The sequence below is a fragment of the Coloeus monedula genome (assembly GCF_965178545.1).
Source record: "Coloeus monedula genome assembly, chromosome: 1".
Lineage (NCBI taxonomy): Eukaryota > Metazoa > Chordata > Aves > Passeriformes > Corvidae > Coloeus > Coloeus monedula.
The window spans coordinates 86,429,476-86,444,512 of NC_138781.1; the positions used below are offsets into that span (position 1 = coordinate 86,429,476).

Below are 15,037 nucleotides of genomic sequence, written 5' to 3' on the forward strand. Positions count from 1 at the left end.
GGAATAGAAGTCTCTATCTCAATTCTGGTTTACATGAAAAAAATTGCACTTCAAGTGTAGATAATATGGTGAATTAGACCACAAGTTCTGGAACAACTTGCAAAGAGAACTTTGAGAATGTGGTTAAGCTTGAACTATTGCAATGATATTTTTTGATTCTGTAAATGGCCTCAAGTAATTATTGCTCTGAGTCCACAAGCATACCCTAAGGATTAATGTGGATAAGCCATCACTTGAGCCCCTGAAGTATTTCTCAAGAGTATCTAGAGAATCTCCCAGGAGAGCTTGACCTCATCTCTCCGTTCAGTCCATGTGGAACATCGGAGGTGGAATTTAGCAGCTGCTGTCTCAGTTCCTCTCAGCAGCGCTATCAAAGCAGAATGCTTCACTGCTTTTCTAGCTCTGTCTTACCACTGAGATGAGACCTCAGTGTTTCATCTGGGACTTTTATTCATTTGAGACTTATATGTGGTTACTTGATTAATGTGCCCATGATTCTAGCTGATAGAATTGCTTTGGAGAGAGAGCCATATTCTTGAAATCCCTCTTGGGTGAATTGTTCAAGCATTGGACAAGGTGATAAGGGGAGGATAATCCAAGCAGAGGTATCAGTTTCCATATTCTCTGTCTCTTCCCTGTCAAATCTTTCCCATCAAACTATGTCTTCATGCTAGCAGCACTTAATATATCCATGTGTAATCTGAACTATGCCTTTTCTCTCCCCCTTTCCATACTTCCAAATCTGAGGCTATCCAGAGCAAGTTCATTGTTCTGCTTATACCAGATTTTTCAGCATCAGATCACATCGATGATCTGAACGAGCACCGTGCAGTTTTCGACTCCTCCATGGCAGACGTGGTAGTCGATAGAGCAATGCTGCACTCACTATTTGTGAGAGGAGCCAGTGGGCTCTGCCAGGCCATTGTTAGTGCCAGAACTCCAAGGAGTCATCTATTCTGGCCACAGTCCTCTGAATGGTCTCACAGAGAGATTATTTACTGCTGTAAATATTCTCCAGTTAAACTACATGTACTTTTGTTTCCTCTCGTTATTTGTTTGTTTCGTGGTCATTATCCAGTGGTTGAATAGACAAGCATGACAGCAGTCAGACTTTCATATAAGCTATGCAGCAAGCTAGAAGAAAGGAAAAACTAACAAATGGTCTCCACAGACACTCTTCAGGAACATCTTTGTTTCTGGCTCGTGTAACAGCATAGGAGAATGCTCTCTGTCAGGGTGTAGGAAGGGACTACACATCCTGAAGCACACTGAACACTGATAGTCTGTCTTTCTAGAAGCAAGGGAGCTGACGTGTTCATCTCAGAAGTGAGTTAGCAAAGCAACATTAATACATTGCCACTAAATTAACTTCTTTCTCTACTAGCTATATTTATTTGACAAAGGGTTCATTACATACCTCACATATTCTGCTTCACATGACTCTCACCTGTCTATGCCATGTCTAATAAAGAAAGCCCCCACATTTCTAGCAGCTTTTGGTTTCAACTAAAAAATATCAGTACAAAAATCAATAGCAAATGAAGAACTGAAACTTTTATACCATTGTGACTATATTGAAATAAACATTGTAGTAGCTACTATACTGGTTGATTTTTTTCCTGCTTACTTACTAATAGAAAAGAGTTTGGGTTTCAAGGTGTTTGAAAGTAATACAGCACATCACCTCTTCCAAGACATTTACCTTTACAACAGAAAATAATTTGATTCAGAAAACTGAAATATGTGACAAATGTTAAATGGATTAAAAGCTGGTTCACTGACAAATTGAAAAATGTGATGTCAATGGGCATCTATAAATTACTGGGATGTGTCTAGCAGAGTCTGCCTGGAATCAGTTGTTGGGTCAATAGCACTTAACATTTTTATCAACAGTCTAGACAGTGATATAAGACATTTTCAGTAAAGCTTGAGCATGACAGAGATTGGTGAGGTAGTAAATAGTACGTTAGATAATTGCAGAAGCTAATAAAACATATTTTAATATTGCCAGATACTACCAGCCTCTTGTGTGGGATAAAAAACTATAGGTAGCTGTTAAGCTGTGATTTAGAAAAGGACAGGTTATTAAAGATAATTGAGTCTACTTAGATTCTTTGTACAAGGTTGTAGAAGGAAAAAGCACTAATGCAATAATATACATATTAAAGTCAGACTCTCAGGCAAATGGGATGATGATTGCCATTGCATGCTGTATAGATAAGACTTCTTCTGGGATGCCAAGGCAAATTTTGGTATCCAGTCCTAGGAAAAATAAGGAAATAGGACAAATGGAAGACATTGGAGTGCACAGGACCTGGAGATCAGGTTTCAAATCCTGTGTAGGTTTAACAAGTTAAGCTTAGTTTATTATTATGTATGGGTATTTGGGCATGAAAAAAATTTTTCTAGGTTTGGGACAAGAAACACTTTCAGCATCATTGATAAAGGCCTAGCGAAATTCAGTGATTGGAAAATAATATTAAGGGGAAAATGCAGCCTCATATTAACTTGCAATTTGTTAGCTTTGAGGATTACCAATTAGTGGATCAGCTGAGCTGGGGAGGTGATAGACTCATCAGTACTAGATGTCTTAAAAAAAAAAAAAAAAGAAGAGGGAAAGGCAGAGTGCTCTTGGTAAAAGATGCACTGTAATCCAGTCACTGGAGGTACTGCACTTTGAAGGTGGGTAGCCAGATCAGATAGCAAGCAGGGTAGTTCTGGCTGTGGCTAGCATCTGTTAATTTTATGATTTCTTTTTTTACAGTTTATGTGCTGCAAGGAGAACAGTCATACATGCTCTGCCCTAAGTCTAAAACATACCTGATTTAAACCGTTGACTCCTGAGGGGTCATGGAGAAATTACTTCCCTGCTGTACCAGGACCAGATAGTTTGCTTGTTCTTTGCTGTCTTCTGCACCAGAAACCAGACAAGGCTGAAGCTCAGATCCCAGAAATGTTGATCCTCTTTCCTAAATGGTGTCACCACAGTAGTGATCAACAGATTTTAAGGTGGGAAGGGACTTTGCATAGCCTTGAGGAGAGAACAAGAGTAGTCCAGCAGAAGCCTTTGGGCCAAGAGTCTTTATTTCTGAAGTACCACAAAACTGTGAAAACACAAGGTTGTCACAAGTCCCTGTGGCCTCAGAACTTGAGACTCTTGAACATGATGGTGGGTTGTCTGGTGCATCACTGTGTTAGTGGGGCAGGGTTTTCTGGGGAATTTTTTATCCAGCTCTAACAGATGAAAAAATTAGAGGCTTTCAGACAATAAGCTTATTTTAGATCTGAAATAGCAACACAGCCTTTAAACCAAAATATGGGTTGAAAGCAATTGCTCTAAACCTAATTGTGTATGTTCCTAAGTTAGACTATGAGAAGAGGTAATGGGCTGAGGAAAGTATGAGATAAAAAGGCTATTATCACCATGGGAAAGAGAGGAGTAGGTAATCTATTGCTTGTTAGAACATGGTGGTATCAACTGGGGTAGAGGTTATGGAAGAAGGAGGTTGTACTATATGATAACACCATTATTTCTATTGTTTCCTTTTTTTTTAGCATTTAGTGGAATTACAAACTTTAGTAGGCTCCTCTTCAGAAAGTACTTTCTGCTGAGTTTCTCTCTCTATAACAGGCAAGAGGTAGAGAGAAAATTTTCAAGTTTTCCCACTGATGCCTATTTCTTTTGATCAGTGGGTATTTATTCTGATATTCAATGGTTGTTTATTTTAACCACATTTTTTACAAAGCATTTGCATCAGATGGAGTATATTTTCTTGTGGAAAATGAATAGGCAGGATCTACAGATCTTGATGACATTCATCAGAAGACATACATTGTGGGGCTTGAGAATACTGACAAGTCTGCGTTTGTTAAGAATACTGGCAATTCTGCATTAGTTTCTTAGATGTCATCTTCCTTTTAGTGCATATCACTCCACAGGGAATTTGCTTCTGAAAATAGGTTTAGCAGTTCTGGAGCTATGAGTAACATGCACCTCAGGGAGCCAGAATCTGTAATAGAAAACATATTTTGTCTGTTGTCCTTTTTGAAGTATGTAAGCAATATACAAAATGGACAGTGGCTTGCTTATTCATATGCCACTAATTTACTGATTTGTGTCATGTATGTGCAGTTTATCACAATTTTTCTTAATTAAAAGCTTTAGCATATTTAGCTTCACCTAACTTGGGACTAATAATTTATGAAGGATATGCTTTGTTGTGGTACTGAGAGTGTCCGATTGACTGTTTCTATGGATGGGATAGATCTAATTTTACTGGTGTATTACTGCTTTAAGCAGTGTGGTACTCTGCTTGCACAGAAGCTGAAAAAACACTTTCAAGTTAAAAGTTCATTGATGATCAGTGCTATTGGAAAAGCTGGAAAGACATCAGAGGCTTTTTTTAAATGGTTGTCTTTTTGTCTGAGTGTTTCTGGAGTGTTTCTAAGGTCATATTTGATGATTATGTTTATTATGACCTTTTTCTTTCAGGAATATCAGCCTTGTAACACCAACGCCTGCCCAGAGTTAAAAAAGACAACTCCTTGGACCCCCTGGACCCCAGTGAACATTTCAGACAACGGTGGTCACTACGAGCAGCGTTTCCGATATACCTGCAAGGCGCGCTTGCCTGACCCAAACCTGCTGGAGGTGGGACGGCAGCGCATCGAGATGCGCTACTGCTCCAGCGATGGCACCAGCGGATGCCTGACAGATGGTGAGCAAAGCGGGACGGGCTCACCATGCCCCCTGCTAGTGACATGCCTGCAGTTCCATTTTCAGCACAGACTGGAAGTTTCTGCTTGCTGGTGTTGTGTGTAACAGAGCTGATAATGAAAAGGAGGGCATAGTGATCGCAGTAGGGAACCCAGCCTGTATTTCTTCTGGATGTAGAGTCATGATTCAGACTAAGCGTCTTTCACCATCAGTTATGAGATTTGCCAGGTTATTTTAATACTCTTTACAATAATCCTGTTCTTGGAAGTTTCTGTTACCTCCTTATACTCCCCCAAGCTTTTACTAGGGGTGAATTTGTGGAATATTAACATATTTCTGGAACATCTTGCTAGAGTATGGAATATTCTAAGAACTTTTGCTCAGTAATTTGAAAGTAACAACCGTAAGATTCATGCAGGTGTTTAAATAAATAAGGATCTTATGTACTGGGTAATTTCTGTTATAAAAGTTTATGTTGTGCTTTTGCTAGTAATTTAAAGTTCTGTTTATTTCTGAGATCGAAAACCAAACTCCTTCAAAATCTTTTCAGCTTTAGATGACTTTAAATTGGAATTATTTTGTTTCTGAATACTCTTATTTTCCTATTAGTGTAGTGGTTTGGTCCAAAATACTCATTACTGTTTATCTGCTGTGAGATAAGAATTAGGAGAAATGCAAAGCAGGCACCAAACTTGAAAGAATATAAAGAAGTTTATTAACAACTCTAAAAGAGGGAAGAAAAAAAATTATACCACCTTCAGAACTCTCCTCCTCCCCCCACCTTCCTCCCTTCTCCCACTGACAATGTGAAAAAACAACCCTTAAGATGTTCAGTCTGTTTACCACTTCCATAATAACCTTGTTCAGTCCATTTAGAAAGAGAAGTCTCTTCTTGCTCATGCTATGAAAACATTATCACGACGAGACAGCCGCCCACTTCCAAATATCGTTCAGTCCATTTAGGAAGAGGAGTCTCTCTGCCTGCGTGTGAGTCCTTTCCCCCGACTTGCAGCTTTTCCCGCAAGTGCTTTCGAGGGTCCACTCTTGAAGTTTTTTGGGGTACAATTTTAAGGTTGAGCCGTTCAGAAACAAAAACAGAGGCCCTTCTCCTTCCCTGGGAGCAAAGGGTCTTCATCATCTTCATCGTTAAGACTATCTCTGGAAGCATCTCTAGGTACTGAGGTTTTCTCCTTTCCCGTTTGGAGCAAAAGTCCTCATCTGGTCCATCTCTCCCTGTCCAAACTTCTCATGAAATTACAGCTGCGTCAGCATCTGCCTATCTCAGTGCAGGTGCTTTTGCTTACGAGTTGAACACTCCACCCCCCATATCTTCATGAAATTACAACAGGATACTCTGATATATCATAGCTTCACAACAGAATTTCAGCTTTAAGCATCTCCTCTCTCTCTTCCCTCAGGTTTCAGCTCTTCACAGCAGTAAAAGGGTTAATCTCACCTCGGCCTTGCAGCCTTGCAGCTGGAATGTTGAATTTTTCTTATCGCAGTGGAGAGGGGGGAGAGCCGAGCCGCTCCGGCTGCCCACGGCAAGGCAGTGGGGGGGGTTCCATGGCTGGAACAGGTCCATGGCTCCAGGATGGCCGTGGCCCGGCCCGGCCTGGCCCAAGCAGGGCCTGGCCGGGCCCGCTGGCCCCCACACGGGGCCTGCAGCCACCTGTGCCAGCGCCGGAAACGAGAGAGAGCTTGGAGGGGGAGTTTGCCTATTCTTAAATGTGGATCACAGAGGTGTTCACAACTTTAAGTGGCTTAGAGAATTGTCCATATTCAAACTGGCCAGCTGATAGGTTCTATCAGTTCCCAGAGGAAACTGTAAGCACCCCTTAGCAAGGACGTCCCTTCCGGGACTATGCTTGCTAACCTATGACATAGTTTTGTATATGTATAAAAAAATCAAAACTAGGAGAAATTCTGACACTCATTCTAATTTTATTAAGGCATTTCATTGATTATCCAGTTTTAATTGTATATCACTGTATCTTTTAAATTATATTTTAGTCATACAATCTAAAAAAAGTACTGATTTCTGGTTATTATATTTTAGTATTTATAGGCCCGTTTTCCATTTGCATAGTCTTTTGTATCTTCACAAGATCCAGGTTAGCTGAAAAAAAAATTGTGTTACTCAAGGCATTTGGCTTATCTCAGACCACAAAGAGAGGACAGTTTTTAAGTCCTTGGACTTCCTAATTCTCAATATTTTTCAGACAGACCACCTATTGTGAACGTCAGTGTTAAACTCCTGCCTGTATTGGGTTTACATGTTGAGGTTTTGGAAGCAGGGGAGGCTGTAGATTTGGTTTCTGTGATGATATGCTAGAAACTTCCATCCTGCCTGCCCCCACCCTTCATCCTGTACAAAACCTCTATTGTTTCACTTGGCATCTGTGTCTCTTTGGAGGGGGCAGGATGTTAGTAATTTTTTTAAGAAATATATAGTAGTGAACTGTGTGAAATAAAACAAAACCCATGGTACTCCAGATAAAACTTAGTTTTGTGCTCTGCGTCATTCCCATTTCAGATAATCTACAGTGTCAAATGTTGGGGGTTTTTTTTAGGTCTGGATAGCAAGGCAGATATTGACATGGAGCAGCTCTTGACACAAGTGTTTCTTCTATTCTGTTTTCATCTGTACTAAATTTCAAACTAGTTTTGAGCAAAGACTTTGCTCTGCTAGGATTGGTGTATGACCTGTCTCTCTTGTCCTTAATGAGAATTCAGGGTGGTGGTGCTCTTTTTGCACTCTGCCAGCACTTCAGCATTGATGACATGTTTTTAAAATTTCATGAGATTAAATGAGAAAGGGAATATTTTTCCCACCAGGGAGTGCAGATGTGGGAAAGTTATCACAACAAGTAGAAGTAGAGCTACAGGAGAGTCTAGGTATAATCTGGTCTGACAGCTGAGATGGCAGCACGTAAGAAAGGAGTATACAAAAGCCAACGCATGACATAAGAGAGGAGATCAGTAAGGCAAACCAGTGCAAGGGTTATAGATCACATTGCTGCAAAAAAATTAAACTTGGCATGGAGAAACCTCTCTCAGCTCTGAAGTCATGATCATAAGACATCTCCTGGAGCTGGATGCATAAGCTGACTCCTACAGAATGTAGGCAGAAGTAACAGACCCTACAATTTTTAAAATAAAGCATTTTTTCAGTGTGCAAGTGGCAGGGGTGGGGATGATGGTTCAGGTGCATTCTTTGCCTGATTAGCTTGAAGAATTTTTTCTTTGCACTTGGACATAATACTCCTGAATTTCCTGGCATTGTACTTTTTTTTGTTGCATCTTGCTGAAGCTGCTCCTTTGAGTCATTTGGAAATAATTCATCACTGGAGCAATGTGCATGACCCCAGTCCTGTTGGATAGTAGTAGAAATGTTCATCTGGGTGAAGGATTTTTGCTGACTAATCCTAAAACTACTGAATATTTAAGTACTTTTTATTGAGTACTTGACAGGGCAGAAACTATTATACATCTGTCTGTTCTTCTTAGTGAGTGCCCTTATAGCTTTGTCATTAATTTGCACTCATTCTTTGATTCTTTTTTGGCCAGTGAGATTTTAATTATTCTGTAATGAAAGATGAAACTCAATCGGAGCTCCAAGTGGCTGCATTAACCAATACACTGCTGGTGAAAATAGCACATTTTATTTTGAGACTGTTTGCTTAGTCATTTTCTGGTTATGGATGTCAGAACAGTATGGAGTGGAACATTTGCAGAGGGAGGGGTGAGGGGGGAATAATTTTGATTTGCTGATGAGGTGAAACTTGCTGACTACCTCCAAACTGCAGGATCCAGGAGCACTTGCCTGCTCCCAGGTTTAGATGTGGGCCAACGCACCACCAATCTACTGCTCCTTGGTTTCATTGGAAGAAAATACATGAATAAGTCATGTAGAGTAGCCATGAGAATGGGAAACCATGAATTGTGTCAGACACCATTTCTGGCTAGATAGCAAGAAAACATCCTAACTTCCTTCTACGTGACCAGAGCCTGGATGCTGTGAAACATTCTTTTCATTATCTCCATGTTGAATTGTAGCATGGCTTTTACGGAAAGATTAATTCTGGTACAGAATGCTTGGCATACCTCATTACCAAAGATGTGTTCTGCAGAGATCAGTTCTCTGTTCCTTGCAGATAGGAGCCATTTGTTAGAAATTTTCTCATTGCCTATAATATCCCACTGTGCAACTATAGTCATGCTGTGTTAAACAGAATCATGTTTCACTGTCAGATGCTAGCAAAGCAAACTTTCTTTGCAGTCTGAGCTTAGAGACAGAACTTCTTTCCAGAAACCCACTAGACTCCTCCTGAGTGTGGTAAGATTTCTATCTCAATCAAGTAAGCAGTAGCATTTGCAGACCGTGTTCATGCTTTTCTGATTTGAAGTTTGATTAAGAGGAAAGAAAAATAAATCTTTGTCCCTGTCTCTGGGTTTTCATAGTGCTCAGATAGGAAAGAGACAGCTATTTCAAATAAACTGAAAGAGGTTGTGTACATTGTTGTATGTCTTAATGCACTGTCTGTACAATCCAGCATTTAGAGTATAGAAATTGCATTACCCTAGACTTTCATGGGTGCTTATGAAACATATTAAATGTCTACAGGAAACATGCTGGCTCTCTGTAAGGTTATCTCATATATAAACAGTAATAATTTCATTCAAAACATAATTTTTTAATCCAGGGATAAATATTTCCCAAGGTATGGGGTTGCCTGGTTTTTCTAGGTTGAATTTATCTTACCAAAGTCTAGACTCCATAGTAGTCTGCAGAGAGAGCTTTAGCACCTTGAGGAACGAGGGATCCATTGAAGATAAGCATCTGATACAAGGGGCACAATTCACCCTCTGGAGATACTGCCTTCTTTGCATGGAGTACAATGCAAACAGCAATGGTGGGCTTAGACAAGACACTTGACTTTGACATGGCCAGAGTTAGACCAGGTTAGCTTCCAAAATGCCTTCTGAAGGCCATTAAACAAAGGCAATACTGCTAATTTTAGTCATTTCAGTCTTAAAGAGTCTTTTGTTTGCTTCTTTTTTTATCCCAGTCACCTGGAAATCTGCACCTAGATTCCTAGTTGTTGCTGCTTCCTCTATCTCAAACTTCAAAATAGGTTTTTTTTGAAGGAAGGATGTGATTTTGTCTGAATTACTCTTCTAGTGGTTATGATCTCTTGTGAAAAGTTTGATTAAATCTTTCCTTGTGTTACCCACAGGAAATCTAGAGTGCATTCAGAATTCATTACAGAATAGAATGTGCTGATAATCAGGAATGTCCTGTAGTCAGGAGGAGTATGTGTTGAGATGATATCTCTTATACTGTTGTATTGAAGCTAAGATTTGGTATTCTGAGTAAGAACAAAATGAATTCTGGAAGTTAGAACTGAATCTGATGACAAATTCAAGTTTGATTGACAAAGTACAACTCAGTGGAACTTCAGGGTTAAATACTTAAGCACAGAAAAGCGAGGTACAAGAAATAAGATTCTCATGCTAACATGACGTCCTCCATCTGCATACTCTTTGGGTTTTTTAAATAGGGCATCTTTGCATTGCATTAGTGTTTGCCATTACATTTTACTATTTCAATTTTACTGTGTTTTGTAGGTTTATAAAGTTTTTATAAGTTTTGGATATTTAGGCCTGAATTTATGCAAGTTTTATGCTTCAATAATACGGTCAAATAACTTGCAGACTATCTTCAGAGAGTGACAACGCTGAAACAATCTTTGCTTATCCTTGTTACCTCTGCACTTCAAGCAGTGTTTCAGGCTGTCATTTAGAAGTGATTCAGGATACTTGAATTTTGGCTTCAGATCATCTTTTCCTAAAGTCATGAACCTAGACTGCTTGGATAATTGAATTTTCTTTGTTAGGTTGGAACTGGAGGACATAAGTCATAAATCAGTCAAGTAATATAATTTATCAGGTGTCACAGCTACTTCTCTCTTACTTAGAGCTGTATTACTTAGCTACAGGCTAGACTATGGAATTATTATTAATCTGTGAGCTTTAATAGAGCCTCACTTTTAAGGCAAATTAATTCAACTTGGCTGAGTATGTTGCAGTTTTCAAGCAGAATCAGGCCAACCAAGCTCTCATCACAGGCTTTTGCAAAGGCAGATTTTTTCTCCTGTGCTAGTCAGGGCAGGTGACTTTCATGTTAGCATGTCTCCAAACAGGATTAATTTCTTGTGTATTTATGAAGCTATTTCAATTCAACCAAAAAGTTCTAAAAATTTACTTAGAAATCATCGAATCATCTTGGTTTATATCAGAATTATGTAAATTACTTGGGCAACTGTTTTCAGTTATATCTGCATTATGGAATAAGTAAATCACCAGCAAAGCAGTACTAATTTCTCTGTAATTTTACTGGTACTGAACAAAGCAGAAGTATTTGAAATGAGAGAAAAGTTTTCTGTTTAGATGTCAGTTCATATCTTCTCTCTTCCCTGATCTTAGAAGTCTATGGTAATTTTGTCCACAAAATCACTGTGATTGGTTTTACTGAAGTTTTTGCAGTACTTGCTGCTACCCATGGAACTTTCCACCTTAGAGAAGCACAGCTGCCTTTTAAAAATTGTACTGGGATAAAGTACTTAAATCCCCTTTTCTAGCCTCTTTGTGCAGCAGTTTATTACTTGAGTACAACTTCTGAACAACTGAAAATGAGCCCTTGATAAGCTGTGAGCAGAATTCATGCTTCTAGTAGTTCACAGGGCTCTAAGGCAGTCCTAGGCTTTCTGAGAACAAGTTAGTTTAAAACATTTGAATGATGAATCTGTCATAAAGGTCAGATCAGAATTTGACTTACAGATGTTCTGTCTGTCTTGGGAAAACTATTCATTAGTTTATTGATGATGCTATGACCGATCATTCTCCTTGCAGATTTTACAACTGTTTCTGTAGATGGGCTTTAAATAAGGGGGACGTGTTTTGGCAACTAGACTTTTGCTGCTACCATGCCAAGGGCATTGGCCCTTGCATCCTGGTTTGGCTGTATATTTTTATCTTGGGTGCAGTAAGCTGAGAAAAACAGCTTAATGTGGGGTTTTGTTGGGTGGCACAATCTGGTTTCTGTCCCTGGAGGTGGATGTAGAGCAATCTGAAAGTGGCCCAAACTGCAAATAGAAGTGGCAAGAAAACCACAGTTTAATGAGAAAAGTTGGAGTTTTCAGTTTTGTGCCACTTGCTCTGAAAGATTGCAATACTTTTCTATTTATGCCTTCTCCCATCGAATTTGATGTAAACTGTGATAAGGCTTGGACTTGGTTCTGTATATATGCTTACTTTCTGAAGAAGTTTTGCTTGAACAAATTCTACAATATAATCTTTTGATTAATTTTGCATTGCCACTCATCTCCTCTGCCACCTCAGTCAATAAACAGGACTTGTCAGCTGAAGGACTCAGGAACCCAGAACTGGGGCAAGCACTCTATATGGGCTCTCTACCAGTGCTGAGGTGAGGGGAAGGATTCTGCCTTGACATACTGGAAAAACTCTTCCCAGTGTAACCTAAGCCCCTTCTTTTCCACAAGGGCACGCTGCTGGCTTACATTCAGCTTTTTGTCCTTCAAGACCCCAAGACCTTTCTCTGCTTTCTAGGTCATTGGCCTCGAAGTGTGGTTGCATGGGGTTGTTCCTCTCTAGGTTCAAGACTTTGCATTTTCCCTAGTTGAACTCCATGAGGTTTCTCCCTGCCTTGTCAAAGTGTGACACGACCCTTTGGTTTATCAGCCACTCTTCCCAGTCAAGGCAAATTTGTCCAGGTCATTAATGATGGTGTTAAGCAGGATTGAACCTTGTGACTTTTCTGCAGCTGGCCTCTTAATGACTGATCACTGTCCTCTGGGCCTGGTTGCTCAGACAGTTTTCAATGCATTGCACTGTCCACTAATCTAGCTCATACTTTTTTGACTTGTCTAGCAGGAAGTTATGGGAGTCAGTGGTAAAACCCATGCTAAAGTTAAGTAATATCCACTGTTCTCCCCTCATCTGTACACCTTGTCCCCTCCTTGTAGAAGTCTATAATGTTGTTCAAGGAATTTATAGAACAGTATTTCCAGAATGCAAACTGATCTTGTCAGTTTTCATGCTGTTAATGGCATAATGTTAATTTTTTACTGTGTAGTTTCTGTCTGAAGAGAAAATCCTAAAAGCCCATTTATGAACACTGTATTAATTACTGTAAAACTGTGGAAAGACTGGTCCTTATAATAAATTTTTTAATGCTTTGGAAAGAAGAAAACTCAGGGGAGCACTTGCTGCAGACCAAACTCCACACTGAAAAGATTTTTTGTAATATTTTTCTCTTTCAGAGCTAAACTACCTCAGAGCTTTTGCTTAGACGATTCCACTCCCCAGTCCCCAATTTAAATCACAAGAAATCTAATACCATAATGTCAGATAAGGTCACACATTTTCCTTAGGACTTAAAAAGCTACACGTATGCTGCAAAGATACCTTCAAAATACCCTAGTATGGTTACGAAGTGGTACACCCTGCAGTGATTTATGAATGGAATGAATGGCAGTCTGGTCTGATTAATACTTTTTTCATTGTTTGCATTGCTCTTAATTTAATAACTTAATTTAGAATTCTGGTGTAAAATATACTATTTGCTCTTACAGCTCATTGTGTACATAAGCTGAGCATTTCCATGACCTGAGTGATACAAAATTGCAAAAAAAAGGTCTTAAAAGAAGGAAAGTGGACCTGTATTCATAAATCACATTCTATTTCTTTGTACTTGCTCCCTTTTTTGCATTTGAATGTATGTCATGTTTTTTGAAATGCTGCTTTTAATATCTGTGTAATAGAGTCTGGCTCAGCAGGAGAGAAATAGTTACCCTCTATAATTCCTGGAAGGTTTTATCCATTTTCAGTCACTTTTATATTGCAGTTCTGCTGTTTTCTTACTAATTTCAGCAGTTTCTTATTACCAGTATTTCTGTGTCAATGCATCATCATTCCACTATTGCAAGTTATCAAGAGTTGAATAAAAATATGCAAACCCTCATCTACTTTGGGATGATTGTGAATGTATTTCTTGGGGAAGGAGTTAAGCAGTGTTACTAATGCCATAACCACAGGTAAAAATAGGGTGGACACTGCGAATAAGAGGCTCCTCTATCATGGTTATGCAGGATACTGATCTTGTTCATTCCAGGACGACTGTTGGGCAGACTCTTCATGGTATTATTTCTGTCTGTTTTCATGGCATTGTTCTTCTGTTTCTTTATCTCCATTCCATACTCCTACAGTGCCTATGGCTGTGGGCAGGGCACAAAACAATTTCTTAAGAACAGACGTGCTGTAGTTAGAGCTGCAAACAATGCCCTGCATTTCTCCTCTGTTAATGGTACAGTTCATCTGTACTTATGCTGGCAATACTGAAGCTCTATCACAGAGAGCCAGCCACATCCTCTGCTGGCTGAAGTGCCATTCACAGGACCTTCTCTCATCACAGCTACTTAAATAAGGACCTCTAATAAAAACAGCAATTATTGTTCCATTGATCATAGAGTTTTCACTGGGAAAGGTGAACTGCTTTGGCAGCAGTAGGAAATCCCTGTAGTGTTGGTGGAGATACTTAGTGATGCTTAGAGGTAAGGCTACAGCTCAAGAGTGATTCCAGTGTTGTGCTTAGTACAGTGGAGGGAGTCTTTTCCCATGCAGGACCAAGCCCAAAAGCAACAGAGATACTCATGAACTGCAGGTTATTAGAACTTCACCCAGGGCTGTATCCAGGTCTATTGTCTCTGTGTTGTGAGCAAGATCTGTGTGTCCCTTCTCACTGATAAACAGCAGACATCATCCATTGCTGTTTAATCTAATGCATTTTCTCTGTCCTAAACTTACTTTGAAAATACATTTTCCACTTGCCAGATGTTTATTTTAAAAAGGAATAATCTGTGGGGTGTGTGTGTGCATGTGTCCAAAAGGCTGATTTCCATAGCTCATGTGTGGTTTAGAGCACTTCAGCTCGGAGGAAAATAAACTGGTTTTTAAAGTGGCAAAACATTGCTCTTTACAAAAGGGCAGTTTTGCTAGACTTTGTGGAATTATTAGTGGACTATCTAATGTCTAGGATAGGTGCAGTGCACTGGATACCCCAAGCCTCTGTGCAGAGCCAGCAGCAGTAGAGGCAGGCTGGGTGGGTCAAGTGGGCAGAGCCCTGCAGGAGGAGCAGGGCAGCTGGCTCGATGAGTGGTCATGGGAAGCTCAATCCTGTCTTCTTTGTTACCTTCTTCCTGTAAAACAGAGGCAACAATATCTATGTAATATATTTGG

The 15,037-nt window shown here is 39.7% G+C and overlaps 1 protein-coding gene across 1 annotated transcript in view; it reads left to right on the plus strand.

Moving 5' to 3' along the window:
• The window catches only part of SEMA5A (semaphorin 5A), a gene marked incomplete at both ends in the record, with an annotated part of 312,885 nt that overhangs the window by 277,022 nt on the left and 20,826 nt on the right, over positions 1-15,037 (plus strand). The window contains 1 exon segment of the mRNA XM_082293006.1: positions 4,493-4,718. Coding sequence (XP_082149132.1) covers positions 4,493-4,718 — 226 coding nt within the window.